Below are 16,845 nucleotides of genomic sequence, written 5' to 3' on the forward strand. Positions count from 1 at the left end.
CGGCCGCTGGCGCCCCTGGCGGCGCGGTGGGAGTACTGCAGCCCGCCAAGGGAGGCGTCCTCAACCATCAAGACAACCAAAGCTGGTGACCCTGGGACTTTGCACCGCAGTTGGAATGAAAAGGAATAAAATAATGTCCTCGTCAGGCGCTGGTGGGCTCCCGTCTGTCATCCCAGCTACTCAGGAGGCTGAGATCTGAGGATCACGGTTCAAAGCCAGCCCCAGCAGGAAAGCCTGTGAGACTCTTATCTCCAATGAACCACCAGCAAACCAGAAGTGGCGCTGTTGCTCAAGTGGTAGGGCGCTCGCCTTGAGCTGAAGAGCTGAGGGACAGCGCCCAGGCCCAGAGTTCAAGCCCCAGGACCATAAAAAAAGAAAAGATGATAATACTCATAAACATATATGCTGAATTAAAACTTACTTGTACAACTACTTGAACAAAAATTAAACCTGGTGCTAATGGCTCATGCCTATAATCCTAATTGCTCAGGAGGCTGAGATTGGAGGATTGTGGTTTGAAGCTGGCCTGGACAGGAAAGCCTGTGAGATTCTTATCTTCCATGAAACTACACACACACACACACACACCACCACCACCAACAACAACCAGAAATGGCGCTGTGGCTCAAGTGGTAGAGTGCTAGCTTTAAATCAAAGAAGCTAGCTTTTAATCAAAACTCAGACTCTGAGTACAAGCTCCAGGTGTGACACACAAAAAAAAAAACAACCACAATTTATTTTTTAAAGCAGGAGCTCTGACTGGTTTGTCCAAGGCCTTCCCTGCTCCTTGTGGAGAGAGGTTATCTTTGCAGACTTTCTGTGTTATTTGCAACGGTTTATCTGGAATATCCAATATCAATGTATAGATAAGAATTGTGTAAAAAAAATGTGAATTGTAGTAAACTCCTTAAGGCAACAGAGCAGTTCTGCATCTGATTGTGTGTTAGTTACATGAATCTATACAAGACATCATACTTCACGCACAGACTTATACACATACAAGTTCATGCTACTGATAGGCCCACGAAAGGTTGCAATGTAATCTGAATAATCAGAATAAGCAATAAATATGGATAGTAGTTCTCTGACATTATTATTATTATTATTATTATTATTGCCAGTACTGGGGGTTGAAATCAGGGACTTGTGTTTTCTCTTTCTTTTTTGGGGGGGTTCCGGTCGTGGGGCCTGAACTCTGGGCCTGGGTGCTGTCCCTCAGCTCTTCAGCTCAAGGCTAGCGCTCTGGGACTTGTGTTCTCACTTGTCTTTTTATTGCTCAAGGCGTGTTCTACTGCTTGAGCCACACCTCTACTTCTGGCTTTTTTTGGTAGTGAATTGGATAGAAGAGACTCCTAGACATTTTTGCCTGGGCTGGCTTTGAACTGAGGTCTTTAGATCTCAGCCTCCTGAGAAGCTAAGATTACAACATGAGCCATTGCATTTTGGCTACCTTGAAAGTGTGTGTGTGTGTGTGTGTGTGTGTGTGTGTGTGTGTGTGTAGCCTGGGGCTTGAACTCTGGGCCTAGGCACTGTCCCTCAGCTTTTCAGCTCAAGGCTAGAACTCTACCACTTAAGCCACAGCACTACTTCTGGCTTTTTTGGTGATTAATTGGAGTTGAGGCGCACAGACTTTTATGCCTGGGCTGGTTTCCAACCGTGATCCTCAGATCTCAGCCTCCTGAGAAACTAGGATTCCAGGCTTGAGCCACCTGACTACCTTACATGGAAAATAGTTCAGCTTTAGCATCCAGAAATTGATGAAAGAATCAGAAGCACTAAAGTGGTGTTAGAACCAAGGGTTCCTTTTGTTGTTGTTGGTCATGGGGCTTGAACTCTGGGCCTGGGCGCTGTCCCTCAGCTCTTCAGCTCAAGGAGCGCTTTACCACTTGCGCCACAGCGCCACTTCCGTGTTTCTGGTGGTTCATTAGATATAAGAGTCTCACACACATTCCTGCCTGGGCTGGCTTTGAACTGTGATCCTCAGATCTCAGCCTCCTGAGTAGCTAGGATTACAAGCATGAGCCACCAGCACCTGGCCACGGGTTCCTTTCTTCTATTGAATCCATCCGAGTTGAACAATCCTGAGAGTGGATTTTTAATGATGCTGAGATCCAACATGGCCTTGAGGAGAAAAACCTCCCTAGGTTAAATGGCAGCATCCACTGCTCCCCATCTGTCCTACCTACCTGCCTTGGGGAGAAACAGATAACCTTGTTACCCAGGTATTGTATGCACACATTGCTAAAATCACTTGACCTTGAGCACTTAAGATGGATGAACTCAACATATGTTCCATCCTTACTGGTCTCTGAAGTGCCAAACCCACAGCGTGCCTAGAACCAATAGCAGCAAGGTAAGAGCGGTGGCTACTTCTTCTTGCTTACCTTGGTCAGGGTCCCTGGCAAATACCACAGCCACAGGGGTCTTCACCGTGGTGTTATCGAAGACAACCACAGCACAGTGGCTGGGGAAGAACCGAGGAGCGTTGTCATTGACGTCTTCCACGTGTAAGGTCACATCTGCCTGGCACGATCGGCCGCCTCCATCTGTGGCCTTGGCGAAGAGGTAATACACATCCTTTTGCTCGCGATCGAGCGCCGTGAGTGTGGTCAGCATCCCTGGGAGGAGAAATGACAGATGCTCAACTTCCTATAGGAGATGTCAACCTCTTCTCCCTCAGAATGGTCTCTCTATATACCAAGAGGACATAATCTTTAGCCATTGATTTTTTGTTGTTGTTGTTGTCAGTTGTGGGGCTTGAACTCAGGGCCTAGGCATCATCCCTGAGCTCTTTTGCTCAAGGCTAGCATTCTAGCTCTTTGAGCCACAACGCCACTTCAGATTTTCTGGTGATCCAATGGAGATAAGAGTCTTACAGACGGGGCTGGGAAGGTGGCTCAGTGGTAGAGCGCTTGCCTTGCATGCTCGAGGCCCTAGGTTCGATTCCTCAGCACCACATAAGCAGAAAGAAAAAAGCCGGAAGTGGTGCTGTGGCTCACAGTGGTAGAGCGCTAGCCTTGAGCTGAAGAGCTGAGGGACAGCGCTCAGGCCCAGAGTTCAGGCCCCACGACCAGACCCCCCACAAAAAGAAACCCAAAACACAAAAGAGTCTCACAGACTTTCCTTCCCAGGCTGGTTTTGAACCACGATCCTCAGATCTCAGCCTCCTGAGTAGCTAGGATGACAGGCGTGAGCCACCAGCACCCGGTTTAGATTTTTAAAAAATAAATTTGGTGCAAGTTCTGGGGTTTGAACTCAAGGCCAGGGTGCTATCCCTGAGCTTTTCTGCTACTGCCCTACCATTTTATTTATTTATTTTGTTGGTCATGGAGCCTGAACTCTGGATCTGGGTGCTGTTCCTCAGCTCTTCAGTTCAAGGCTAGCATTCTACCATTGAGCCAGGACCACTTCCGGCTTTATCTGTTTATGTGGTACTGAGGAATCGAACCCAGGGTCTCATGCATGCAAGGCAAGCACTCTACCACTGAGCCACCTTCCCAGCCCATCACCCTACCATTTAAACCACAGCTCCACTTCTGGCTTTTTTTTTTGGTGCTTCAGTGGAGATAGGAATCTCATGGACTTTCTTGCCCTGGCTGGCTTTGAACCTTGATCATTTGGTCTCAGCCTCTGGAGTAGCTAGGATTACAGGTGTGCACCATCTACCCGTGCCTGGCTAGCAAAATGGGGTCTCTCGTGGGAGCACATAGTCAGGAAAGAAGCCCAGCCTGTATTCGCCAGCATCCACCTGCCCATCTAATCCTCCATCATCAACAAGTTAATAATCAATGATTTGTAAATGAACACTTATTTTGTGTGTGCGCATGTGCCGGTCTTGGGACTTGAACTCAGGGCCTAAGTGCTTTCCCTTAGTTTTTTCATTCAAGGCTGGTATCTGTCACTTGAGCCACAGCTCCACTTCTGGCTTTTTGGTGGTTTAATTGGACATAAGAGTCTCAGGGAACTTTCCTTCCTTCCTTCCTTCCTTCCTTCCTTCCTTCCTTCCTTCCTTCCTTCCTTCCTTCCTTCCTTCCGTCTTTCTGTCTTTCTCTTTCTTTCTCTTTTATTGGTCGTGGGGCCTGAACTCTGGGCCTGGGCGCTGTCGCTCAGCTCTTCAGCTCAAGGCTAGCCCTCTACCACTTGAGCCACAGTACCACTTCCAGCTTTATCTGCTTATGTGGGCCTGAGGAATCAAACCCAGGGCCTCATGCATGCAAGGCAAGCGCTCTACCACTGAGCCATCTTCCCAGCCCCTTGTTTGTTTCCTTTTGGGCAGTTCTGGGGCTTAAACTCAGGGCCTATGTGCTCGTTCTGAACTTCTTTTGTTCAATTGAACCACAGCTCCACTTCTGGCTTTTTTTGAGTAGTTTACTGGAGATAAGAGTCTCACAGACTTTCCTGCTTGGGCTGGCTTTGAACCATGGTCCTCAGTTCTCATCCTCTTGAGTAGCCAGGATTATAGATGTGAGCCACCCACACCCAGCTATGACAGAACTTTATGTTCTGGCCTTGTAAATATCTGCAAGACACTGCTAAATAAAGAAAAACAGGACCCAAAAGAAGATTGTGTTTTCTTGAAATAATAACAAGAAGTTGGGAGATATGTAGGGAAAAGCAGTCTGGTTGGGCGCTGATGGCTCACGCCTGTCATCCTAGCTACTCAGGAGACTGAGATCTGAGGATGGTGGTTCGAAGCCAGCCTGGGCAGACAAATCCGTGAGACTCTTCTTATCTCCAATTAATGAGCAAAAAGCAGGAAATCGAGGCATGGTTCAAGTTGGAGAGTGCCTGCCTTGAGAAAAATAAACAGCTTATAGGGAACACAAGGCTCTGAGTTCAAGTCCCAGTACTGGCGCACAAATCGAAGCCATCTGAGACCTCTTCAGTGCAGGGGAATGTTTGTTATGCACCCTTCCCAAGTTCTGCATAACACACACCTGCTTTGCTGGCCCTTCTCTACCCCGAGATTGTTTATTTCCATTCTCTGAACAACCAAAAAAAAAAAAAAAACCAATCCACCCAGTTTACTTTTCTTTCAAGTCCACACAGAGGCTCCTGCAGCTGAACAAACCACAGAGAGAAAGATACAATGACCTGAGTCATGCAGCAAGCAGGGCTGGAGTCAGGAAGTTTGTGGTGGCCTCCTGTCACCCCAGCGTCCTGGGGACACAGCTCTTATTGGCCACTCCTTGCTCAGGAATCTAAGCGAGGGATCTGAGCCAAGAGTTGGTAGGTAGCAGGTTTTTGTGACCTGAGTTGGCCTTGCTTCTTCCCCCCCTCCCCACTTCCCCACACCGTATCAGAAGACACCCATCCTGCCTTGGGAGTAGGTCGCCATTCACTACCCCATCTCTCCACTGGGCTAAGGTAGCCTCTCCCATGGCTTTTCCCTGAGGGGCTCTCTGCTTCCTCCTCTCTCTTCTGTCTTTAGGTAGTGGTAATCACCATCTTGTGGTGGATTTAGAACAGTTATACCCACTGAATCCTGACCAGCCCTGGGTATCCTGGGCATTGTTATTGCCTGTGTGATCTTTACAAAAGTCCTAGGATTCTTGCGTTGAGCATAGTAGTGCCTGCCTGTAGTCCAGGCTGCTCAAGTAGGTGTGGTCTGAGGCAGCCTGCGCAAAGTTAGCGAGAGCCTTGATTGAAACAACAACAACAACAAACAAACAAAAAGCAAATGAACTGCCAGGCACTGGTGGCACTCATATCTGTCATCCTAGCTACTCATGAGGCTGAGATCTGAAGATCGTAGTTCAAAGCCAGCCCTGGGCAAGAAAGTCTATGAAATCCTTCTCTCCGAGGAGCTACCCAAAAGCCAGAAGTGGAGCTGTGGCTCAACAGGGTAGAGCGCTAGGCTTGAGTCACTGACAGCACTGTATTTCCAGTGGCTCTCGCTTCACCAGAGCCTACATTCCAACCTCTCCACCTCTGTGCACCAGTGTGAGGCTCCCTGCCCCGACCTGCGTGCTCATGTACACCCTACCGCGACAAGGCCCCGGAATACATTCTGCCAACATGGCTGCCCCCTGTCATCTCTTATTCCCAGCTACTGTAGCCTAAGTCAGCTGCTCTTGTTATACACCCCTAAGCAACCTGTATTTCCTTCCTTTCTTCCTTCCCTCCTTCCTTCTCTCCTTCCTTCCTTCCCTCCACCCTCCCTCCCTTCCTTCCCTTTTCTTCCTTCCCTTTTCTTCCTTCTTTCCTTCCTTTCTTTCTTTCTTTCTTTCTTCTTTTCCTTCCTTCCCTTCCTCCCCTTTTCTTTTTCTTTCTTTCCCTTCTTTCCTTCCTTCCTTCTCCCTTTCTTCCTCCCCTCCCTTTTCTTCCTTTCCTTTTTCTCTTTCTTTCTCTCTGTTACTTCCCTCTCTTTTCTTTTCTTTCTTTTGGGGGGGGTCCAGTCTTGGGGCCTGAACTCTGGGCCTGGGCGCTGTCCCTCAGCTCTTCAGCTCAAGGCTAGCTCTCTACCACTTGAGCCACAGCACCACTTCTGGCTTTTTTCTTTTTGCTTATGTGGTACTGAGGAATAGAACCCAGGGCCTCAGGCATGCAAGGCAAGCACTCTACCACTGAGCCACCTTCCCAGTCCCTTTCCCTCTCTTTTCTTTCCTTCCTTCCTTCCTCCTTTCGTTCCTTCCTTCCTTCCTTCCTTCCCTCCTTTTCTTTGTTTTGGTGGGTGGTGTGTATATGTCAGTCCTGGGGCTTGAACTCAGGGCCTTGTTCTCTCCGTCAGCTTTTTCACTCAAGGTTAATCCTGTACCATTTGACCTACAGCCCCACTTCCAGCTTTGTGCAGGTTCACTGGAGATAGGAGTCTCGTGAACTTTCCTGCCAGGGTTGGTCTTGAACCACGACCTTCAGATCTCAGTCTCCTGAGTAGCTAAGATTTCCAAGCATGAGCCACCAGTATCTGGCTGCACCTTGTATTTCCAACTCAGCCACCACCCATTCACAAATGAACTTTCTCATTTGATTATGACATAGATCTTGTCTTCTCCCTTTGGTGTTTACGTCCCCCAGCATCTACCCTAGTGTTTTCACGGCGCCATGTCTATTTTCTGGATGTGTCTTTGCTGATGGATGAACAGATAGATTAGCGGATTCTTGCTGCTTCTGCCAGCGTGGTACTGAGCACTTGGTATTCACCAAATTGTCCGTGGTTTGGTCTCTGGCGCTCGAGAGACTCACCTGTGTGAGGGTCTAGCTTGAATTCGCTCGCCCCAGGGCCATGCAGACTATATGTGATCTGAGCATTGGCGTCTGCATCCAAGTCCGTGGCAGAAACTTTCAAAATGGAATGTCCTGGAGAGACATCTTCACGGACCTTGCCAGTGTAGACAAGCTGGGAAGGAAAGACCAAGAGGGAGATGTGATCTGCACTCAGATCTGGGAGGGGAGAGATCAGAGAGGGAGACAGAAGCGACTGAGAAAGTACAGATAGACAGAGACACACAGAGAAAGAGAGACCAGAAAAGCAGGGAGAAGGAAGGAAGGCAATGCAGGGATGTAGCTTAGGCTGAAAACACATCAGGAAAATGGAGATTAAAATCCAGAAGTGGGCGGGGTATGAGTGGCTCACACCTGTCATCCTAGCCACTCAGGAAGCTGGGATCCGAGTGTCCTGGTTTGTAGCAGCTTGGGCAGCAAAGTCCATGAGACTTTTATTACCACTACATTTCCAAAAGAGCCAGAGGTGGCGCTGTGGCTCAAGTGGCAGAGTGCTAGCCTTGAGGAAAAAAGCTCAGAGACAGCATCCAGGCCCAGAGTTCAAGCCCCATGACCAACAAAAAGAAAAGGAAAAGAAATGGTTTCCTACCTCCAATAGGAAGAGACCAGGCTAACTAAGATCAGTGACAGCCAGTGGGTCCTTCTTTCTCCTGCTCTTACCTGACCTCCCCTCCTGGCCTCCGTGTTCCGGCCCGACCCTCGCCCAGACTCACCTGGGAGCACTGTGGACTGTTATCATTGATGTCCAGGACAAAGACTTCCACGGGAACCGAAGTCTGGAATTTGCCATCAGACGCTGTGATTCTGAGCAAGTACTTGGCTGTGTGCTCACGATCCAGGGTTTCTTTGGAGGAGATCTTCCATTCGTCGCCATCTTGATGGATGCTGAACTGGCCCAGGGGATCTCCCTCTACAAAATACAATTAAACACAATGGACGCACACCTGCTGAGGAGCAGCAACCAAACTGGGCTTTGCATGTTGCTGGCAGCCCAGCAAGACATTTGCTTAAGGATTGTGAAGAAACACATTTTTCCTCTTTAACTAGGAGCCCACAGTTCTACAGTGAGTCCATTTTGGGGGGTTAAGAAGCCTCTCCCCACTTAAATATCTTCCTTGTAAGTAAGATGCAAGAAATACTATGCCAAAATAATCAGCAGGAAGCCGGGCATCAGGAGCTCAAGCCTGAAATCCTAGCTATTCAGGAGGCTGAGCTGTGAGGATCATGGTTCAAAGCCAGCCCAGGCAGGAAAGGCCATGTGACTCTTATCTCCAATAAATGACCAGAAAACCAGAAGTGGCACTGTGGCTCAAGTGGTAGAGTGCTAGCCTTGAGCTGAAGAGCTGAGGGACAGCACCCAGGCCCAGAGTTTAAGCCCCACAATGGACAAAATAATAATAATAATAATAATAATCAGCAGCAGCAGCAGGAAGACGTCCCGGGGCTTGAGTTGAGGGCCTGGGCACTGTCCCTGAGCTGTTTTGCTCACTTTGAGCCACAGCTCCATTTCTGGCTGTTTTGGTGCTTTAACTGAAGATTAGAGTCTCGTGAACATGGCTGCCTGGGCTAGCTTTGAACTGCGATCCTCAGATCTCAGGCTCCTAAGTGGCATGAGCCACTGGCACCTGGCCCACTTCTTGTGGCTGGGAGACATTGGAGGAAGTCAAATGGAAATAAACTTTAACTTCTGTACGAGAACTGTCTGATATACGCTACTATGAACGAATCCGCAGTAGTATGGAAAGCGACTGACAAAACTATGATTTTATGATATACCTCCTGGTGGACCATGTGGAGGGTCAGTCAGAGCGCACTGTATGAGGAAGTAATTTCTCCTTGCTATATCCGTCACCAACAAGGACAGTGACCTGAAGATTCCAGAGTTATAAGATTCAGCTATTTGCTAGGTGCCGTTGGCTCATGCCTGTGACCCTAGCTACTCAGGAGGCTGACATCTGAAGATCGCAGTTTGAAGCCAGCCCAGGTAGGAAAGTCCATGAGACTCTTATCTCCAATGAACCACCGGAAAACCAGAAGTAGGGCTGTGGCTCAAAGTGGTAGAGTGCTAGCCTTGAGCAGAAAAAGCTTAGGGACAGTGCCCAGGCTCTGAGTTCAAGCCCCATGACTGACCAAAAAAAAAAAGAAAGAGAGAGGAAGGGGGAGGGAAAAGGAAGGAGGGAGGGAAGGAGGAAGGAAAGAAGGAAGGAAGGAAGGGAGGAAGGAAGGAAGGAAGGAAGGAAGGAAGGGGGGAAGGAAGGAAGGAATCTTAAGGGATGTCCAGGTAAGGACATGAACCTCCTAGTTCTTAAAACAATGAGGAACTAGGGGAGCAACATCTCATGCATTAGGAATAAAATTGCTGCTATAATCGAGAAGAGTGGGGGCTGGGAAGGTGGCTCAGTGGTAGAGCGCTTGCCTTGCATGCATGAGGCCCTGGGTTCGATTCCTCAGCACCACATAAGCAAAAAGAAAAAGGTTAACATAAGAAGAGTGTATCTGCCATCAGACAGACACTCAATCTTGCAAGACCACCATTAAAGTCTTGTTTGGGGCTTCAATTCTTGCCTCTGAGCCTTCCTTTGAACTTGGGAGGTGAGGGTGCTCTCCTAAGATAAGATTCTATTTTTCTAAGACTACAGATCTTGTCTGTGTCTCCAGGAATATATGATTCTTTATTTTTTATCAGTTGTGGAGCTTGAACTCAGGGATTGAGTGTTGTCCTGGAGCCACAATGACACTGCAGGTTTTCTGGTGGTTAACTGAAGAGTCTCATGGACTTTCCTGCTTGGATTGTCCTCAAACTGTGATCCTCAGATTTCAGCCTCCTGAGGAGTTAGGATGACAAGCGTGAGCCACAGTGCCCAGTTTGCAACGTACGTACTTTTCTGTTTTTTGGTCAGTCGTGGGGTCTGAACGCTGGGCCTGGGCGCTGTCCCTCAGCTCTTCAGCTCAAGGCTAGCGCTCTACCACTTGAACCACAGCACCACTTCCAGCTTTTTCTGCTTATGTGGTGCTGAGGAATCGAACTTAGGGCCTCATGCATGCCAGGCAAGCACTCTACCACTGAGCCACCTTCCCAGCCCCTGCAATGTACTTTCTAAGAGCTTTTCCCACATAGATCTTCCAAGCAGCCTGAGAGGTGAATGAGAACTGGTTCTCTAGCATGACAAATGATTGGTGGAAATGCTACTGATCTAGGACTTAATGCAATGTGCCTTAACGCTTTTCTGTCTGTACTCTGCACAGGGCAGCCTGCTCCTTGTGATGCATGATGACACAGGTCCTTACCTGTGATGTAGCAGGTGACCTGTCTGTTCTGCTCAGAGATGTCAGCATCCAAAGTCTTTAAGGTTGCTACCAGTTCTCCTGGCTCACCATTCTCCACCACCGAGCCTCTGTAGTCTTCTAAAGCAAATCGAGGAGCGTTGTCATTTTCATCGGTGATGAAGACCTCAACCAGGGCTTGGGAAGATAACTGGATGGTCCGTCCATGATCAGAGGCGACTACGTAAAAATGATAAGTCTGTTGGGCCTCACAGTCAAGTTCTTGGAGTGTGGTGATCCAACCACTCTCGCTATCAATGGCAAACAGCTCGTGGATCTGGCTACCAGACTCTGCCAAAAGCCGATAACTCACCTGGCCATCACTGCCAGTGTCCTGGTCATTAGCTGTCACTTGGATGACCGTGGTCCCTCCGGGCATATTCTCAGTGAGGAAAGCCTTGTAGGGATCCGCCTCAAATATAGGCCTGTTGTCGTTGACATCTTCCACTTGGATGTTGACAGAGACCAAAGACACCAAGTCGGTGTCCTCATGGGGGCAATGAGCCATCAGATCGATCTGGTACCATTTGGTGGACTCACGATCAATGGGTTTCCTCACTTTCAAGACCCCGGTGTCTTGATCCAAGGAGAAAACCCCATCTTTGTTACTCTCGGGTGTGGTACCTTCCACTAGACTATAGATGATTGGATCTTGACCAGCCACGGCTTTAACAAACCCAATTTCAGACCCTTCCGGGAGGTCTTCGGCTGCAGAGAAAGTATACAGAGGTTCCGAGAATTTGGGTAAAGAGACTTCATTAGGAACAACCTGAAGTCGGATGGGCACCAAAGATTCCCAGTGAGGGGGACCCCCATCCTGGGCTTTGATCTGGAAGTCAACAGCCCTGTTTTCCAATCCTACCAGGCTTTCTTTCACCTTAACCACTCCAGTGCTTGGGTTGATGGTGACGATCTCTCCAGCCAGGATTTCCGGGGAGTCAACGGAGTAGGTCACATCGGCATTCCGGCCTTCATCGGCATCGTAAGCCAACACCTGGATGACCGGAGAACCCCGGCTGACATTGGACGGGATGGATACAGTGTACCCAGAGGCCTTGAACTGTGGGGGGTTGTCATTTTCATCAGTGACAATGATCTTCACGGTACAGAAGGCCACTTTCCCCCCTCCGTCCCTCGCCATGACTTTGATGGCGACCACTCTTTCGGTGGAATTTTCTCGATCTAATTCCTGCAGTGTGGTGATCTGGCCGCTGGGGTTGATGGTGAACTTCTCCCCTGCCAGTTTATTGATGATTGTGTAATCTACTGTGCCGTAGGGACCGCTGTCCTTGTCGATTGCCAATAACTCGATCACCTTCGTTCCCACTTTGGCGTTCTCAGCTAATTCTGCCTCGTAAATGTGCTGCTGGAACTCTGGGCTATACTTGTTGGCATTGGTAGTGTTTATATACACAGGGACAGCAGCCCGGAAGACCCCATCGGAAGCACCTACCCTCAAATGATAAGAAGATCCCAATTGTTTCTTGCAAAGATTGAACATAGAAATGACCCCTGAGGAGCTGTTAATGGAGAAGTGTCGGTCTTGATTGCCAGAAAGAATCAGGTACTCTAGGCGGGAAGTGTCTCCCAGGTCAGGATCGAGAGCCTGGACTTTAAGAACCAAGTGGCCACAGGTCGCTAGCTCACTGACAGTGGCTTCGTACTGAGGCTGCTGGAACTCAGGAGCGTTGTCATTGACATCAGACACGTTGACAATCACAAGGGTTTCTCCAGTGAGAGGAGGATCGCCCCTGTCCACAGCCCTGACCTTCACGTGAAAATATTGCTGGACTTCATAATCCAATTCCTGAGCGGTGAACATCTCCCCGGTACTCCCATTGATCTGGAAAACATCAGAGACCCCTGATCCATCCTCCAGGATCTGATAAGAGATATCACTGTTCTGCCCAGAGTCTTGATCAAAAGCTAACAGTTGGATCACAGGGGTATGAGCAGGGAGACCTTCGGAAATCGAAGTGGTGTAGACCAACTGGGGAAACGTGGGAGGATTGTCATTCACATCGTCCACCAAGACTTCCACTATGGCTTCAGAAAAGGAGCCCAGCGCCGTATCTGTGGCACGGACCGTGAACACGTGCTTTCTCTGAGATTCATAATCTAAAGGTCCCGTCACGGTGAGGACGCCAGTCTTGAAGTCAGTTGTAAAGAGCATCAGGGGTTCTTCCTCTACGATATTGTAGATCAGTCTGAGGCCTTCCGGGCTCCGCGCTTGGGTATGAAGGATGGGCGTGTAGAGCGTGATGTTCTCGGGAACTCTGACTTTGTAGTAAGGACTCTGAAAGAGTGGATTGGATTTATTTCTCACGATCACCAGGACTTCTTCCTCCGTCTGCAAGGCAGGGGTTCCTCCATCCCGCGCGATCACTTTGAGGCGATACTTATTTAAAGCTTGGTAATCAAAAGGTTTCTTCAGGGTAATGTCTCCCATGTAGGGGTCAATTCGGAAATAGGTATAATCTTCGGCAAAGGCAAACGTGACAGTCCCATTGGCTCCCAAGTCTTCATCCGTGGCCGATACCTGAAACAGGACGTCTCCGGGCTCCGTGCCATCTTGGATGGTTGTGTAATAGGACAGATGCTGAAACACAGGGGGACTGTCATTAACATCCTCCACGGAGACCCTGACCAATGCCTGAGCCACCCTGGGAGGGACACGATTGTCCCTCACTTCCACGGCCACCACGTGAGTGTCCTGCCGTTCCCGATCCAAGGCCACACCTCTCGTTTGCAGCACCCCTGCTGACCTGACCACGCGAAAGCAATCTGTGCCATTCAGGAGGAAGAAAGAAAGGGTGTCATTCACATGGTGGCCCTGGACACGGAGAATCACCAAGGCCTTCCGCTCCTGGCTATTCTCATCCACACTTGCGCCATAAACCTCCCGATCGAAGCGTAAACTATTGTCAGGGTTGTGGGCCAGAGAAATCTTGACCAATGCAGTGTCTTGATACACACCATCAGAGGCCCGGATGGAGAGCTTCCTCGGGGCCCCCAGGAGGGCGGGATTCAGCACAGACAGGCGACCGCTGAGGGGGTGAAGGGCCAGGGCTTCATCTGTGTTACCAGTTTTGATGCTGTAGTGGATTTCTGAGTCCTCATCGCTGGCTCGAACCACAAGAAGCTCCATCCCTGGGTGGGTGGGTCCCGTGAGTGTAACTTCATAGATCTGCTCTGAGAACCTTGGGGGAGAATCATTCACGTCTCTGACCTTGACGATGACCTTGGCAGGCCTGGGTGCAAACAAGAGGGGATGCCCTTGGTCGCGCACGTAGACGTTGAACTGGAGAGAGGGTGTGGCCTCATAATCGATCTCTGATGCAATGGTGAGTGTCCCCATACTGGGGTCAATTGTGAAAAACTTTAGGGCTTCTGGTTGTAAGATTTGATACACCAACAAGGAGTTGGCTTCTTTGTCCGAATCGGAGGCACGGATGACGAACGGCTGGTTTTTCTCATCCACGATCAGACTGTGCAATGGAGCCGCTTCACTGACGGAACCCACAAACGTGGACTTGAAGAACGCAGGTGCATTGTCGTTGTCGTCGATGATGTAAACCAGGACCACGACATCGGTGTAAGTACCTGCCATATTGTTGCCCCGGATCTTCAGTTGGTAAGATGAGATTTTCTCATGATCGAAGGTCTTCTGGGTGGAAAGGAGGCCAGAATAGGAATTCAGGGAGAACACACTATCCTTATTTCCTTCTCTCAATTCATAGGTCACTTCTGTGGGACTGGTAGCAGATACCAGGAGGATCGGTGAGCCACGAGGGATGGATTCGGGGATCTCGATGAAGTACTCAGGTTGTGAAAAGATAGGAGCGCTACTGTCCGAGGGGTAGACATGAATGATCACCGTAGCCAGGTCTTGCTTTTGTGGGGAACCTTGATCTTCGGCCTTCACGGTCAAGGTATACCGGCCGTGATTTGTCTGATCGAGTTTCTGGGCTGCCGTGATGATACCTAGGAGGGAATCAATGTTGAAGAAATCCTCACTGTTGCCTGAAAGAGAAGATAAGACAAAGGAGTTCCATGCATACTCAAGGGACAACAATGACACTATTATTGTTATTATTACTATTACTATCGTTGTTGTTGTTATGGCCATGGGGCCTGGGTACTGTCCTTGAGCTCTTTTGCTCAAGGCTAGCGCTCTACCACTTTAAGCCACAGTACCACTTCTGGTTTTCTAGTGGTTCATTGGAAAAAAAGAGTCTCATGGACTTTCCTGCCCAGGCTGGCTTTGACCCGTGATCCTCAGATCTCAGCCTCCAGAGTAGCTAGGATGACAGATGTGAGCCACTAGCGCCCAGAGAAAGCTCTGATTTCCTGAAGATACAATAAATGAACATTGTGGTCTAGGAGGCGGAAAGAAAACATTGTTCCTCTTTGTCTTTCCATAGTAAGTATCCATAAATGTTCATCATGATTAAGGGTAATTATTACTGAATGCCACTAATTATGCATTATTACCATTACAAATTATCCTTAATCATCCACTGGAAACCATGTTGTCACTTTAGTTATGTTAATTACTTATAATTGACACTTGTCAATAATAGTACAATATTTTATGTATTAACACACATTTGTGTGTGTGTGTGTGTGTGTGTGTGTGTGTGTGTGAGTGTGAGTGTGTGCTGGTCCTGGGGTTTGAACTCAGGGCCTGAGCTTCTTTGGCTCAAGGCTAACACTCTAACCTCTTGAGCTACAGCTTCACTTGTAGCTTTTTGTGGTGCTTAATTGGAGATAAGAGTCTTATGGACTTTTCCTGCCCAGGCTAGCTTTGAACCATGATCCAGAGATCTCAGCCTCCTGAGTTGCTAGGATTACGGCTATGAGCCACCAGCACCTGGCACATTTTTCTTTTTGAATCTTCACAACTTCCTAGCAAAGGTCATACTCCTATTTTCATGATGGCAAAAAACCATAAAGCACATGCTAAGTCATTATGTGACCTTAGCAGAAAATAAAAGTTATCCTTAAAAAACAATAGCATATCACGCCTGTAATCCTAGCTACTCAGGAGGCTGAGATCTGAGGATCGAGATTCAAAGCCAGCCTGGGCAGGAAAGTCTGTGAGACTCTTATCTCCAATAAACCACAGGAAAAACAAAACAAAACTGAAATGACATTGTGGCTTAAGTGGTGGAATGCTAGCCTTGAGCTGAAGAGCTCAGGGACAGCACCTAGGCCCACAGTTCAGGCCCCATGACTAACAAAAAAAAAATAGCATACAACCTATAAAAATAAAAAACTTACACATCTCCCTGATACACATAGAGGAACTTGGTGTATTCTCAAACCTTACTCTGCTCGCACAAGTGCCTTTCACATATATGTACATCTTACTGTGTGTAAATGCTCCCCAAATGAGAGAAAAGTCCAAGAGCTGCTATGGCTAATTAACCAGCAAAATGCTGGACTGGAGGCGTGGCTCAGGTGGTGGAGCACCATCGATTTGTTATTTATGATTATGATTGCCAATCTGGAAGTACATTAGCTCGGGTCATTCTAATTCCACAGGATGCTCTAGAGCTGTCCTTGACCTACGCTTAAGACAGCTTGGTACTTGATTAATCTGATCATGGATTCATTTCAGAAGCAGCAGGAACCCTAGCCATTCTCACCTTTCAGGAGGGAGTAATGGATCTCCGCATTGGCTCCCCGGTCAGCATCCACGGCTCGGACCTGGAGCAGCTCTGTACCAGGGACTGTTGTGTCGGGGACCCTGGCTTCATAATGAGGCTGGATGAACTTGGGCGGGTGGAAGTTTCCATCTTCCAAGTGAATTGTCACCCACACAAAGTTCCTCTTGATGGGCATCTCTTGATCTCGAACCTAGGGACCCAAAGGAGGGACCAGGATGAGCTTCAAACTGATGGCGGGAGGCTGGGTTTCGTAAACTCCATGAAAGAGAATGGCAGTGAAAATGGTACCTCATCCGTGCATATTCCTTTAAATCCTGGATCCGCACCTACGCTTTTCTTCCCTCCCTTCCTTGCTTCCTTCCTCCCATTCCCTTCTCTCTCCTTCCTTCCTTTCTTCTTTCCTTCCTTCCTTCCCTCTCTTCCCTTCTTCCTCCCTTCTTTCCTTCCTTCCTTCCCTCTCTTCCCTTCTTCCTCCCTTCCTTCCTTCCTTCCTTCCCTTCCCTCCTTCCTTCCCTTCTTCCTTCCTTCCTTCCTTCCTTCCCTCCCTCCCTCCCTCCTTCCTTCCTTCCTTCCTTCCCTCCCTCCCTCCCTCCCTCCCTCCTTCCTTCCTTCCTTCCTTCCCTCC

The 16,845-nt window shown here is 48.7% G+C and overlaps 1 protein-coding gene across 1 annotated transcript in view; it reads right to left on the reverse strand.

Moving 5' to 3' along the window:
• Positions 1–16,845, reverse strand: part of Fat2 (FAT atypical cadherin 2) — a 51,792-nt gene that overhangs the window by 18,032 nt on the left and 16,915 nt on the right. The window contains exons 7-11 of the mRNA XM_013033790.1: positions 16,200–16,410; positions 10,513–14,571; positions 7,938–8,134; positions 7,186–7,339; positions 2,385–2,618 (exon numbers count right to left, since the gene is read on the reverse strand). Coding sequence (XP_012889244.1) covers positions 2,385–2,618; positions 7,186–7,339; positions 7,938–8,134; positions 10,513–14,571; positions 16,200–16,410 — 4,855 coding nt within the window. The remainder of the gene's footprint in view (positions 1–2,384; positions 2,619–7,185; positions 7,340–7,937; positions 8,135–10,512; positions 14,572–16,199; positions 16,411–16,845) is intronic.

Source organism: Dipodomys ordii, unplaced genomic scaffold, assembly GCF_000151885.1.
Source record: "Dipodomys ordii isolate 6190 unplaced genomic scaffold, Dord_2.0 Scaffold177, whole genome shotgun sequence".
Taxonomy (NCBI): Eukaryota; Metazoa; Chordata; class Mammalia; order Rodentia; family Heteromyidae; genus Dipodomys; species Dipodomys ordii.